The sequence below is a fragment of the Lissotriton vulgaris genome, chromosome 3_1 (assembly GCF_964263255.1).
Source record: "Lissotriton vulgaris chromosome 3_1, aLisVul1.2, whole genome shotgun sequence".
NCBI classification, from domain to species: Eukaryota; Metazoa; Chordata; class Amphibia; order Caudata; family Salamandridae; genus Lissotriton; species Lissotriton vulgaris.
The window spans coordinates 700,657,228-700,673,051 of NC_141689.1; the positions used below are offsets into that span (position 1 = coordinate 700,657,228).

Genomic DNA, 15,824 nt, shown 5'->3' on the forward strand with positions numbered 1-15,824 from the left:
CACAAATCACCCAACTACCTCACTCACAAGCTGAATATATCAGGAGGCTCAAGATCCAACAGAAGCACAAAAAATCTCCTCCTGAAACCCCGTAGATTCCGGAAGGAAAAAACATACAAACGCTCCTTCTCAGGAATGGCACCTAGGATCTGGAATGCACTCCCGCCAGAAACCAGGCTTATCCCCTCCACTGTACTCTTCAAGAAAGAGGTAAAAGCCATCCTTATGGCTAAGTTCACCTGAACCCTACTGTTATTGGAACAATAACATTACATGGCTCCTACATTATCGGCTACGTGAATGTTTATCTGTGTTAGACTCATGTTTTTTTTTTGAGTGCTACTGGATCAAAATCATTACACGGATGTTATACTAGTGGTTTCCAGATTGCTTATTAGGGTTTATACTATGATTTGATTGCTCTACTAACTTGCAATTCACTTACTACTGACTACTATACTGTTTTCAGCAGTGTGTTTACTCACCCTCTGGGGTGCTATAATCTTATTCGATTCGACATTGCACGGCTTCTATACTATTGTTTCCTGATTGTTATTAGTATGTATACTCTTTTGTGATTGCTACCTCACCTTGCAACTCATTCACTTCCGAATATTGTACTGTTTCAAGAGTTTGTCTACCCTACCTCCTATTTCTGTAAAGCGCTCTGATATCTGCAAAGATCTTGTCCGCGCTATATAAAACCTTAAAAATAAATAAATAAATAAATAAATAAAGACCTTTACCAGTCTTAAAGCGGGTGTACTGAACTGGTAACAGGGAGATACAAACATGTGAGCAGAGCAAAGACACTAAATAAACTCCACTGGGAATCAGAAGCATTTACAACCGATTTCATGCTGCTTACCCACCTCTTTCAAGTGTTTTCCAAATCACACTTCTCCCCTCCTTTATAGGCTATGTTGCATAGCAATTAGACTCCTTTGGTGTCATGCATTTTGTAGATGTCAAAATAAACGTTCCTAAAAATGTATGGCAACAACTTTGTTAATTCATTTTAACAGCACTATTTTTGTGAAGGTGTAAAGTTTCCTATGTGTCCTATGCCTATGAATTCTATATCATGCTTGGACTGTATTTGCATTTTGATAGCCATGTAAAGAAGAAGGGATAGCTCTCGAGCGACACTGCTGAACTCCTCAAAGGCAGTGCATAACGTTGAATTCATCTCTTCCCAAATTAGGCCATGTAGATTCTCTGCACTGTAGCAGTGGCTTCTTGGGACTCATGATTCAGAACTCCTGTCTCATAGGGGGACCACTGGAATATCCCCTGAATGTAGGCAACAGTAATTTTGATCTCTACTTACTATTCTGGTCTGGCAATTGTTGTTGGACGCAAGTCTGAATGCATTTGTCTAGCTAGCAGGCCAATTGCACAACTAATTCAATTGGTGCAGTACATGCACCTAGATTTGTAAAAGTGTGAATGCCAGTATTTTAATATTTGTTACAATTTACTTTCGGCGAGTCATAGGTATCCAGAGATTTCAACGAGGTTTTGAAGACTATAGAGCCCATCTATAGTCAGCCCTCTCCAGCAATATCAGTTTAATTTCAGTAAATAGATAAGCACCCAGGATTCAAATTTACTTTGCGGCACGTGTGAACTAAGAAACTGCCCTCAATTCTCTCATTGGTTGCATGCATACATAATGAAAAGCTACTTTTATGGGAAATCCTCTGTTTCTAGCACTCTCCCACCGAAACCCATTAGGTACTGCGATCAACAATGCAGAGAGAGAACATATTCATCACTTGGAAAAGGAACATACCGTAGTATGCATTCATGTCTTCAAGGGATGGTAAAACCAGCTCCCTCTTGTGCATAATCTGCAAAACCAGTACAGTTTACAGATATCAAATAAATAATTAACCAACACAGGGGATGCAGGGCTGGTGGCCTAGGTACAGCAATCAACAAAGGTACTTTTTAACCCTTGCCTAGATGGGAGATCACTTCATTATACCACAGAACTTTAAGCAATAATGCAAGATTTATTTTGACTTCACTTTTTTAAAAGTGAATAAAAAACAATTTTCGAAAAAAATGATAAAGGTATTTTTATGCACACAAATGTCAACTGCAGGAATACATCAGACATTCAATTGCGCAAGGCTGTTTTTGACTATTCATGTGCAAGCACATGTCGCATTTAAAATGGACGCAACTTTTACTTTTGCATAATTAGCATGTCAGCGTCACACTTAGGTTTGTAAACTGACAGCGGCTTAGCATATAATTTAAATAGTCTCTTACTTTCGACACAAACCAGTGTATACGGGATCCTTTGTCTGCTGCTTTCACATTGATATATCAGTAGTTGTTAACTGACTTAGGGGTTATGCAACTGTTTAGAAACATATATATTGATAGATTACTTAAGTATATATACATTAAAAAGCTCAATTAAAATGTTAAAATGCTCTACAAATGTGTGTGAATTTGAAACTGGAAGCTAAAAATTAAGTTGGTAACCTTGGATTGATTTGTGCATGCAGCACAAGTACAGCAAACAGTATCTATTATGGATGATGGTAGCCTCAATTAAAGCACTGACGTTTGCAACGAAATGAGAGCATGTATTAGGAGCAAGAAGGGCAAAGTAATATGCTAGAGTGTCACTTCTTTTAGAAATCAATCCAAATTTTGAAAAGCTACAAATGCCCCATCAAAATTACATTTGTGGTAGAAATGACATAAGATTAAGAATAGCTGTGAGAGAATATTCTAAAGGATCCAAAGTTTGTGTGCGGACGAATAACTCAGGCTCTTGGCAACTGTCTTTCTAAAGAAAGATTTCTTATGCAAATGGAATTATCACGAATGCATGTGCTGGTGAATCGAATTCTCCAGTTAAAACACAAATCAACAGTTTATGGCCACACTTTAAACAGTACAACAGGTACAGCCTATCAAACCAGCCATTTTTACTGTCAGTGTTTACTGAATCCTAGAAAATGTCAAAGTAAAGAATATAGACTTTAATCTTTAACGTTTGCCAGGAAAAAGCTACAAAAGTCAGTCATACTATTCTTGATATTTAACAAACCCGTTTTAATATAGAGTTGAGATTTTATTAAATATTTTGTAAAAGTAACTTAGAAAATTACCTTTTACCTGTCTGAACCTCAAGTAGTTTAATTAGCATTAGTCTATTGACAGTTGGGACAGTTGGTATTCCAGTGCTTGACCATAATGAGGCATGAGACCTGCTTCAGGGCAGGGACAATAGCCTGGTTGTGGGGGAGGTATGTTTTACATCTTGAAGGAAAGCCAGTCAGAGTGAACCCAGGAACCATTAACTTCACATAACAGAGCAAAATCAACAGGGTAATTAATGTTGTGAAAACGAGAAAGAAAAAAAACTGTTATGGATTTCTGCATAGCACTGCGAAACACTTTTGTTAGGATATGTGGAAGCCACAAACCCCTCCCATAGCTGCTACGTTGATAAGTCATCCGGGGTTAGCCACACCCCTGCATACCAAGGTTATGGTTTCCAGATCAGTTTTTGCTGCAACTACTCTAAACAGTTAAGCAGAGAGGACAGGGCTAACAGCCATACGTGTTAAGTGTTAATGATTTGAGAGATAAGTGTAAACCTTGAAGAACTTTACCAACAGCTTATTCCACAACAGTGACAAATATTGGCTTTTGCAATTTGGAAACATTAGATTAGGCAAAAAAGGAATTTGGCTATATAATAAGACTTGGTTTTAAGGTCAATTGTACAATAACAGTTAGATGTTAGGATTGGATAGGTAGAATAGAGTGATGTGTCTGTCTATTGACTTTGGTCTCTTCTCCAACATGGGAAATCTACATCAGAAGCTGTTTAAATCAACTATTCAAATTGGTGATATATGCATCTGCAATAAAAAAAGTTAGTGGTGCCCGAACAAGTGAAGTAGCACATAGGAATCCAAATTTACATCAGCAAGCTACACTCTCATCCATGTCAGAAGACACTGCGCCACAAGATGCCCAAAATGGGTTAATCAAGGATATTCAAATGCCTGTATTAACTAGTCTCAGCTGGACATACCCTTCAGAGCAATTACTTGGTAATTTTTACAGCCACACCTCTTCAAATGTTTTCATTTCTTTATTGCGGGAAATGCAATAAAGTAAAACGCTTCATCAATTGTGTATCTTTTGTGAAACCGTAAATTAGCTGTATTCTCTATGGTGCGCTAATTACTCTTCTCAATACACACTCACACACCAACAAAGATGAGAAAAGAACATACTACTGCAAAGCGATATATTTAAGTCACGGGAGAAGCTTCCAAACTGTAACGAACCACGCTGGTCACAACATGTCCTTGGGTAAGGCAGCAAAAGGTTAAACATAGGTGCTAAATAAATCCACAACATATCAGGAATACCATAATTATGGTATAATATGATGGAACACACTATTCAAATTTCAAGTTAAAGGATGAGCCCATGCCAATCAAAGACACATACATAAGTAAAGCTAGTAATCAATATCTGCCTGCGGGCAACTTAAGTATCTTTATACTAAGTTTCAGTGGCTGGCATTTTTTTTCCAAGGCCACTGCCTCGCTGCTGTTGCATTCCCCATGCCTCAACGACTATTATCACCAAGTAAGTGTCAACTTTAAGTTTCCCAATCTGACTTTTCTTTCTTCACTTTTTAACCTCGTTGATTGAAATTAAATTCGAAAGATCGCAGCAAGAGTCGGAATTACAAGGCACACACATAGGGGGGTTTCCTTTCGAACATCATCAAGTTCAAGTCCTTCACATTCTCTGCTCTGCGGGCTCGATGTCCTCTCTGGATTGGCCAAAGAAGGTCGAAAGCTGACATAGGCATGTCTTCTTCCATACCTGCGCCCAGTAATGGTCTGGTAGCATCCTGCTGGTTTGGGCCAGGCCGCCTGCTTGCCTGCTTCCTGACCCATGGCTGAGGAGAAAGAGAAAAAAGAGGATCGGATGAAAAACGAACAGTGTTTCAAAGCAAACAAGCATTCACAAAATTAATGGAAATGGCATGGGCAGCCAATGATTTTTTTTAACTGTATTTTTATTTTTCACAAACATATGCAATAAACCTCAAAGTAAAACCAGAATTTGAAAATGGTGCTGTCTAAATGTGGCATGCATGTTTGCAAAAACCAAAATAAGTTTTTAAAAAAATTAAGTACAATATATTTTTTTTAAAAATAAGAAACGTATTTTTTATTTTTACTTTATTTATTCAATTACTTTTTTATTTATTGAGTTTTGAAAAGTGCAAACCTGACCAGAGGGCATAAGAGCACTTCATATAGTGAGCTCAATCAGCGACTACTTGAGATGCATTTGGAGCAAGTACTGATACATAGTGACAGGATCTGATGAGGTATACAAGGAATTGCATAAGCAGCAACTCAATAAGATACATTTGGAGTAAATAATGATACATGGTGACAGTGACTAGGTATACAAAAACATTTCGGAAAGGTGCAGATACAATGTTGAGGTAGTTACGTTACACATGCATACGTAGTGCTTTACAGAGCACAGTGACAATTGTACGAGATTAAAGGAGGGGTACATCGAAGAATACATAGTAAAAGTAAAACGGTAATAACAAGATGGATAGTAGTACAAATGGACTTTGTAATTCTGAGGTAGCTGGGGTAAGGCCTCATGAGGACGGGGGGACTTGGAGGCACAGTTTTCCTCAGGGTGGTGCTGCACAGATTTTTTCAGAGAGTGCGGGGAGGCTGCCCGCAGGCTTGTCAAGTGCTTTATAAGGGGGTGAGTTTAGTTATTTGTTGAAGAGTAGAAGCTTCAATTTCTGTTTGAAGTGAGGGAAGAATTGATTTTCACGCAGTTCCAGATTCTACGAGCAGTCCCAGAGAAAGAGAGGGTGAGAGATTTCGCTCTTAAATTTTGGAAGAATCAGAGTAGATTGTTAGAGCTTTCGAGAGGTCTCTTTTGACAGGCTTTTGAAAATTCAATTGTGAGGTAGATTGGTTTTGCAGTGTAGCGTGCTTTGTGAGTTATGCAGGGAGTTTTTAGAATGGCCTTTGCCTCGACTGGAAGCCAGTTCAGTTGCTTGAGGGTGGGGGTGATGTGGTCAAAGAGCCTTTACCCAGATATAAGTCTAGCTAGTCGAGTGTAGCTGTCAATGGGGCTAGGCAGGATTTGGGGGCAACCACCACCATTGCTTTGCCATAATCCAGCTTGGGTAGGACTAAGGCCTGCACCACAGTATTTAGGTCTTCAATCGGGATGAAGGGTTTCATTTTAGGGTTTGTCAGCATGAAAAATGTCCTTTTGGCTGAGGCATTAATATGGTCTTTCATGCTTCTGTAGCGGTCAAGTGGAATCCCCAGGAATTTAACAGAGTTGGAGACGGACAGTTTAAAGTTTAATACCGTGAGGTTGCCGAGCCAGCTGTCTACGTGGAAAGGTTTTTTCTTTAGGATGAATGAGAAGGAGTTCAGCTTTGTTGGGGTTGTGTTTCAGGTAGATGCTGGTCTGCCAAGTTTGAACTGTGAGGAGTATGTTATTTAGGTACTGGATGTCTGACTGACCAGATTTTCACGTAGAGTTGGGTGTCATCTGTATACAGATGGTAGGCTATTCTAGCTTGCTTCAGGATCATTGCAAGGAATTTCTAAATAGAGGTTGAATTGTGTAGGAGTTAGGACTGACACTTGGGGGATTCCTGGTGCTGTTTTTGAAGTGAAGCGGTTGAACTGGATTAGCTGAGAGCGCTAGCTTAGAAAGGAGGTGAACCACTGAAGGACAGTCCCCTTGATGCCTACACGCTGAGAGGGTGTTGAAGAGGATGTCATGGTTGACAGTGTTTAAGGCAGCCAAGAGGTCTAGGAGGCAGGTCCGGACTTCGTCCAAAGATCTGTGTAGGTCAACGATGATGTTTAGTATAGCAGTCTGTGGACGGAAGCCTTTCCTGAACTCAGATTAGAAGGTGTCAAGCAGGTTGTACTTTTTAATGTGGGTGTTTAGTTGAGAAAGCACACATTTTTCAATGGTTTTAAAATCAAAGACAATTATAGATTGGCCTTTCACCCCTGACCAAGCGGATTATATTTAGGTGAATGGTCATGTGCACAAGCAAAATGCTACAACTCACATTCAAGAGACACAATGGCTGTGTGTAACGGTAACAGCAAAAGGCAATCCTGTCTTACTACGTTAACTAGCTGAATCCAAATCCTTGTGGCAAGTCCATGAGATGAGAAACGTCAAAAACTTGCAGACATCTCTATTTAACAGACACAATGTTCAATCGTACCAAACTCAAAAGGTTAGCCCACATTTACTGCAAACACTATAAAGAAATACACATCAACAGAAAAAACTTTGCCCCGGCTTAACTGGAATCATGGAAAGACGTTCCCTATATTTTCTACCAAGTATATGCACCACTTGCAGTATGATAAGAAACTATTCCATCAACCTGACCCTCTTGTGATAGTTCTTGTGAAAGGCTGGATTCAAATTGCCTCCTCATCCCGCCTCCTCTGCAAGGGATGGCGAGAACTGATGACAAAACTGCATTATAGCAGTCAGTGAGGTTGCCATTCAGCGAATAATTGCACTCCTCTTACCTTGAACTAAAGAGAATCTTTCGCACCATTTAAACACAACAGTTTAACCAATATGGAGGGGGGAAGTATTAAGAATTCACCATACCATTGTGTAGGAGGCTAACACAGATTTGACAGACCTTGACATCTTTTCAATAGCAGATTCTGCAGAAGTGAAGAACTGATCAGATCAGCAGAATGGAAAAAATAACTGACAAATAAGAGCTTAAGTCTATTCTCAAGTGTTTAGTGTCTGAGATGTTATAGTGTAAGAAATCGGGTTATTTGTTGAGGGGCACTCAGGCAACAGGCAACTCAGGCAAAAACCATAATCCAGGTCAGGGTGAACCACAAAATGCACTAAATTAACCTGTGCTTAACCTTCTGGTAGAGTGGCACAAATACAGTCTGCCATAACTTAGAAGCAATGGGTAAAGTATGTATGCAGCACACAAACCGTAATAAAGTGAAAAACACAACACAAGAAAAATCCCAAACCAATTTATAAAAAGAAAACAGAAAATATTACAAGAACAACAATCTACCTAGTAGAACTAGAGAATTACATTTTAAAGTTTGTAGTAAAAAATTGTGTTTAAAAGCACAAAGTGCCACTAACCGTCATCTCTGTTCGTGCTAGACTAGGGGGAAGTCACAAAACAAGTTCAGGCCAACCATGATGGAGCATGGACTGGTACCAGTACCAGGTTAGTCCTGCTGAAACATTACTTTCCAAGTCCAGCATGAAGGGTTCTGTTCGCGTTAGAAGAGGTTGCGTGGAGTAAGGAGAGAATTGTGGATGGTTGTTGCTGTAGCGCAAAGAGCTGGTTGGGCATCGTGGCCAGTTTTTACTGGAGCTTCACGCTGGCAGTCACCATGGGCTGTTGGCGCTGTAGCGCAAAATATAGCTCCCACACTGCCGGTCACTGCAGACTGTATTTCTCAAAGCAAGTAGCAGGTTTCACTGGACTTTGTGCTGGCAGTTGTTGCGGACAGCAGCCTTGGCGCTTTCAGGAGTACAGTTTCATGTCAGCCAAGGGACTAGGCTCTGGGGAGGCACCTCTGGGGCACCATGGATTCACTTAAGCAGAGGTCAACAGGGCTTAGGCAGGTCCAGTTGTAGCATATCAGCTGAACACTTGCAGGGAGGCCTCTGAGGCTTGTTGTGCCCTGTAGCTCACACAGGTCAGACGTCTGACCCTTGGAGTCATTCTGGTTACCGTGGGATGAATGCAATCGGGTCCAGTTTTCCTTCTCAAACAGCAAAGCAGTCCTTCAAGCAACAGCGTAGTCCTTCTCTAACTTCCACAAATCTGGTAGTACTCTGACTGGCTCTGGAGGTCCAATATTTTTACTTGGTGCCAACCTTTGTGTGTATGGACTCTATGTCATAACCCCACATCTGGTCCTGGAACGTGACTAAAGGCAGGAAGACCTGATCTCAGATTTCTTTCTGCGCAAGAGACAAAGCCCAGTTTCTCCTTCAGCCACCCTGCCAGGGCGGGCCATCCTGTTCACACCAAAGCCCCTTCTTGTCACTCTCCAGAAGCAGAGCAATTCATAGTGATGCCACTCAGGACACTGGCAAAATGCACAAACGGTAGGTAAAAAAACAAAAATTTACCAACTTTATAAAAGTGACTTTTTCAGAATCGCAACTTAAAATCCAACTTTCTTTTTCAAATTACAATTTATTTGAGTGTAAACAGCATATCTATCTGTTGCCAATCTAAAGTTCGCACGTATTAAATGTAGTAAGGTAACCCAGTGTTAGTCAACAGGAGAGATGACTTTACAACAGAGAAAAACGACTTAAGGAGTTTTTCACTTGCTAGACATGTAAAACATAAAACCACATGTCCTACGTTTTAAATACTATGCATCCTGCCCTTCAGGGCATACCTTCCAGGTGATTTGTAAGTATTAAAAAGTACGTTAAGGGCTACCAGAACATTTATTTTGCCAGTCGAAATGGCAGTTTAAAACTGCGCTACAGGGTGCAGTGGCAGGCTAGAGACATGTCTGAAAAGGCTACTCTAATGGATGGCATAATGAGTCTCGCTGTCCACTAACATCATTTCATTTACAGGCTCTGGATACACTTAGTACCATTCACTAGGGACTTAAATGTAAATTGAGGTTACCCATCAGGTATATGCAAATTGTACCACATTTTAGGGAGAAAGCGCAAACACTTTACAAATGTTTAGCTGGGAAAGAGTCCAAAAGCCAACAAAAAATGGCCCAGCAACACAAGGGGAAAGGTTAAGGGTGGCCTTGCAAAAAGAGACAAGTTCAACACATCGCATGGTAAGCTCAAAATCCTATACACTCCCTCAATTTGAAAAGTAAAGTGATCACTAAAGAAAGGCCTGCTTCAGGTTTGTTTAGGTCAAGCACTGTATACCGTCCAACATCCAAAACATACTCCTTACATATGATGCAGTGAAGACTATCTAAATCCTGGAGAACAACAGTCTTCATTACCCAATTTGGAGGTACTAGAACAATGAACAAGAGATCTACCCTAAACTGATACTCTTAATCGCATGGCAATGTCATTGTGCATTATAATTGTTTTCTAATCAAGAATGATATGAAAAAAAATCATCATGATAAAGCAAGTTTCTGTCCTCTCTACACTAGGTATCCCAGACCATGCAAACACACTCAAATGTACTAATAAATAAGGACAGGCTTTCAACCAGATATGCATTTGGTTCCATCCAAGCTTTCCAATAGCTTCAGATAATCTGTTACACTGAAAATGATCTTTTAGTCATTACACCAACAAAGATAATTAGTACGGCTGACAATAAGCAAAATATGGGTCTTCATAAAATAGGTGATCCCCTGTAATGAGAATGTTGAATACAACTGACATCACACTTGTTTAGGTCTCACCTACACAGTGCGCATGAGCTGGTAGGCATAAAACCTTTAGCAATCCCTTCCGCTTTTCAGCCAAAAACGTTCACGCGTTCCATTGCCTTCAATGGCAACGCGCGCACATTTGGCGATTCCCTTGCAGGAGCAAGCAGTTTAGCGCCATATGTAATCAACTATCACGGCTTTCTGCTCGCTCCCGCAAGGGAATCGCGCAGGACCCTCTTCTCTCCCCTCGCTACCGCGCGATGCACACGCAGCGCTTGTGCTTGTTATAAGAATGCTGGGAGTTGTACACCTGGATTAATACTATGACAATAAAACTACTAGTAACGGAATTCGAAGTAAAAAATGGGCCTAAGCCATCTAGTCACGCATGGACCAGGAGCACGTCATTAAACACATCCTATGTAAGCTTCCAACTTTCTAACTACGCCGTTGAGGTTAACAAGGAATTCTACCACTTCAGTTACTGTAGGTTGTGCCCTCTGCTACCAAATCCAGCCCCCCGGGAGACTCAGGTCAGCCCCACTCACTCCCAGCCTCCACCCGGCAAGGGAAGCTCAGGTGCTGCTTCTGCTCCTCAGTCAGCACCAGCAACATCTCTTTTCGGAATGGAGTATTTTCCTAGTGTCGCCACGCTCGTGTCAGGGAGAGCCTGGACCAGAGCACAGTCAGAAAGCAACACTGTAAATCCATGATGAAGAGTCCCTTCTCGTGACAGGAAGCGTTACATGACAGATGGAGTAGCCGAAGGCAGCACATGGGCAGTGAGTCTACTCTCAGCAGCAAAGCCGCCCCATGGCAACTATTCTGCACAGAAACGATGTTCACTTCCGTTCATTACGTGAGTTCACGTACCGCCCGGTCCGTGCTCTATAATGAATGCACCTTCGAAATTTGCAGTTAGAAGGATACATAAATTGCAGGGTGCTGAACGATTTAAATCACACACAATGCAAGATTTTTTTTTTTGCTGTTTTATATAGCGCGTACTCAACACTAAGGTACTGGAGGCTTTTACATGAGCACCAGTAACGTTACAGAAGAGCACATTCATTTTTACTACCCACGGGGAGATTACGTGTAAATATATAATTTGCAACACAGTAATTTTCCTACTCTAACAATTAATTTGAAAGGATGCAGTCAGCTGTCATGTTTATGGATTTCTTCATGCGTGTCCTGTTTTTGGGTGAGAAGGGGAAAAAAAGTCAGATTTCACTGCTTCTCCCTAAATATTTACTGGCCTGTGTAAAGTGCTGAGCGCTAAGCCCAAATACTTAAGAAATAATGCACACGGACACCGTCATATAAGGACTGGTAACTGGCCCTAGGCATGTGCGGCCTGCCCCTTTTATTTGCAGGGTCACCTGACTGGTGACCAGGGTTGAATTGGGATTAAATATCAGCCTGGGCACGATAAAACAAGCATTGGCATAGCCAAATAGGTCTCGCTTTTGGGATCTTAGAAGTATTTATTATGCGGCACAATATCCTTGGTGCAACAACATAGACTGTTGCATGGTTAAACACTTATAAGGTCCCAAAGGCGAGACCTATTGGCTATGCCAATGCTTGTTTGGATTGGGATTTCCAAACCTGATTGAGTTTAATACTAGGTTGGTTCAGACTGACAAACTCCTCAATTGTTACTAAAATCCAGTGGCCGACTTCAGTAGAGTCTTCTTTCTAATGCTGTAGGAAACCTCATTTCTGAAGGTATAGGGGCATACCAGATACACAAATGGTTTAAAATGTGTTAGTAGTGTACAATTCGTAATTATAAGAATGTCTATATATTTTCAAATTCTACTGTACAATTGAAAACAAACTTGTCTTTCCACTTCTTTGTAGAAAAGTAGCATCTACTAAAAGGTTACAATACTTACAAAGAAAGAGTACACCTCAAAAAATAAGTTTATGATTTCGAAATGCTACATTGGTTTACTTCAATAAAATGTATTACATAGAATAGTACATGGTGGATAGTTTCAATGTATTTTACCTTTCACTGGCATAAGGAGGACATAGCCCCTTATGACTTGACAAGCTTTTTTTTTTTTTGTCCTCATTTTCGCCCTTGGTATATCACATCAGGCTCTGGGAGAGAGGAATATACATCACAGATATACTGGTAGTGCTTTCACCGATAATTCAATGTTGACACTCAGCATTATCACATCTCTCCATAAAGCACCCCGATATAACCGTAGCAGGGAGATGTTGCTGCAATTCGATACCCACTGCCGTTTGGGGAAACCATTGGGTATACCGAAAAGAAAAATATAGACCAGCAGCTTAATCATAGGATAGTGGGAAAAAAAACAACAAAAAAACCCCACTGTCAAAAGCCAACTAATTCAAATTTAGGAGAAGCCAAAATTTACGTTTTTCGGGATTGCCAGATCTTGTGAGGTCAACTTTGGATGTTTGCAGGACTGAGATACGCCAGTATAACAACGTATGAGGTGCTGGGTCTTTCCATTTCCTGCAGATTTCCCTTCTGGCCAATAACATGCAGTAAAAAAGAAGGTTCTTAGCAGGGCCTAGAACTCCCGAAAATAATCCGAAGATTACGGTCATTGCATTGATTGAGATTGCTACCCCTAAAGATGTAGTCAATAGTTTACTAATTGAATCCCAGTAGGAGAACAAGAGTGGGCATTCAAAAAACATGTGTATGTCAGAGGCTGCTAGAAGCCCTAGGGAGTTTATTGAAAATTTCGACAGCCGCTGTGGTGAATAATATGCCCTGTGTAGGGTAAAAAGATGATTCCTACGCAACCAGGCTGGTTTCACTATATCCCACAAGATTTTAAAAGAGGCGTGCCAGATGTTATCAGTGTCCTGCTCAATAAAGGAAGCGCTCCACAGTGTCTCCGGTAGGGTGAAATCCCCGTCAACCTCTTCCAATAATAAGTTATACCAGACTGAGATCTCCTTACTCACAGGAAGTTTGTCCAGCATCAGGGCCACTAAGCTGCTGTCTCCTCCCAGTTGGTATCTACCCCTAGCTGAACGCTGTGAGTGAGCCCAACTCGCAATCTGTATATACTTGAATCTGGAAAGACCCGGCCCTACTCTAGCTAGTAAAGCTCCCAAGGGAGGAGAGACCCATTTATAAACAGGTCCCCCAACCCGGCCTCCCTCAGTGGTGTTGCCTGGCTATCGAGAAGCCAACCTGGACATCCCGGGGAATCCCACATTGGAGACCTGCCTGCAAAATATCCCAGTTTTATGGAGCCTCTTAGCTTAACCCACGTTTTTGTCAATCCCAATAATACCTTCACCTTTTTAAAAAACTTAGGGTCCCCAAATTTAAACAAAAAACCCTGTTGGCCAACTCCCTCTCCTCTAAGTATTGCGGAGAACATAGTGCCTATTCCCACACTGTGGGCATCTTAAGCAGCATCCTGGCGTGGGAGAATTGAAAAGCCCACGCGTATAGTTGTAAATCTGGAGCTGCAAGACCCCCCTTTTCTCTCCTACGCCTGATTTTTTTCCATGAAATCCGAGCTGTGAGGTCATTCCAAATAAAAGAGCTAATATCACTTTGGAATTTTGCTATGATAGAAGGCTCAAAATAAAGCGGAACAGTGTTAAACAAAAAAGAAATTTTGGGCAAAATAGACATTTTAACAAGGTTAACCCTACCCAGAATAGAAAGCGGGAGTGTAGACCAAGACCTCATAAGTTTTCTACATTCTCTTGCTATCAATGAAAAATTTAACGTTGCAATTTTGTCTATGTTTTTAATAATAGTGAGGCCAAGATAACGCATAGAAAGACTCAATTGAACCCCTGCCACTGGCTCGGGGTCGTTCCACTGCATCATCTCAGTTTTGGATGCATTAATTTGGTATCCGGATACCTCACCATAGTCATAGGCCAGAGCAATTATAGAGGGAAGAGCGGTACGGAGGTCTGAAGAGAAGATGAGAATGTCATCGGCATACAGGGCCACTTTCCTCTCCCAACCCATATATGAAAAAAAATGTTACAGTCGTCCCTTAACCGTTGGGCGAAGGGCTCTATATATAAGTCAAATAGGAGAGGGGAGAGGGGGCAGCCCTGCCGCGTACCCCGAGTAATATTAAATGGGGCTGACAGTTCGCCATTAACCAGTAAAGAGGCCATAGGCTTCTGATAGAGTAGACTCACCGCTCTGCGGAAAGCCCCCCCCAATGTTGAATTTACCCAAGACCCCCGACAGGAACATCCAATTGACCCTGTCGAAGGCCTTGGTGGCGTCCAACGTGATGACAGCAAGGGGAAGAGAGTCCGCCGTCGCCATATCTATGGCCCCAATAAGATCATAGGTCAATTCAAAGAGTTGGCGACCCCTCACAAAGCCCCTCTGGTCCTGATGTAATATAGAAGGTGCCACTACCCCTAGTCTATTGGCAAGAACAGATGTGAAAAACTTATAATCCGCATTTAAAATCGAAATAGGCCTATAAGACCCACAACTTGAGGCTGGTTTACCTGGTTTCAAAATCAAAGTAATAGAAGCATCATTCCACGAATTAGGGAGAGACAGCCCTACCTGAAAGATCTGATTAAACAGCAAAGTTAAAGGAGGAACTATTATTGTCAACAAGGTCAAATATGGCTCTGAAGGAAGGCCATCGGGACCAGATGCCTTACCCTTCTTGCTGTCTAAGATGGCACGGCTAACCTCTTCCTGCGTAATAGGTCTATCTAAGGTGGCTCTTTGTTCAGGTGAAAGAGAGGGGAGAGACACCCTATTTAACCAGTCGTCAACCTGACAAGCCTCAACATGTTTGTCCTCGTGATAGATGTTCTTAAAAAAAAATCACAAAAGGCACTTCTAATGTCAGCATCTGCTGAGTAAGTCGCCTGATCTACGTTGATTTGAGCTATGTTATTTCTAACTCGATCAGTTTTGGCTTTCCAGGCCAGAAGCTTGCCGGCCCCCTCTCCATATTGAAAATGTGCTAGCTTACTGGCCTCCCATCTCTGAAGGACTCGAGTATTTATAATTGAGCCCAGTTCTCCTTTTAGGGTAGATAACTCATCTTGCCAACGTTTCATAGTTTCCGGGGGAACGGCCGGATGTAACAAGATTTTCTTTTGCACCCTAGCCATATCAGATTCCTATAAGGTGACAGATTCTCTATAGATTTTGTTTTTATGTGAGACCTTGTTTGTTATTATGCCTCGCAAGAAGGCTTTAAATGTGTCCCAAACACACCCTGGGGAAGCGGACCCAATGTTGTTATCAAAAAAACTTTGTGCTTCAATTTTTAAAGCAGTAATTTCATCGGGAGCAGTAAGTAATGAACGGTCAAATGACCAAACTTTAGGTGTGTTTTTCAG

General features: G+C 41.4%; 1 protein-coding gene across 3 annotated transcripts in view; it reads right to left on the bottom strand.

The window, feature by feature from the left end:
- Nucleotides 1-15,824, bottom strand: part of PJA2 (praja ring finger ubiquitin ligase 2) — a 201,481-nt gene that overhangs the window by 120,228 nt on the left and 65,429 nt on the right. For all 3 annotated transcript variants that reach the window (XM_086961006.1, XM_086961007.1, XM_086961005.1), the window contains one exon: nt 4,751-4,954. In XM_086961006.1, coding sequence (XP_086817132.1) covers nt 4,751-4,952 — 202 coding nt within the window. In that variant the 5' untranslated portion in view covers nt 4,953-4,954. The remainder of the gene's footprint in view (nt 1-4,750; nt 4,955-15,824) is intronic.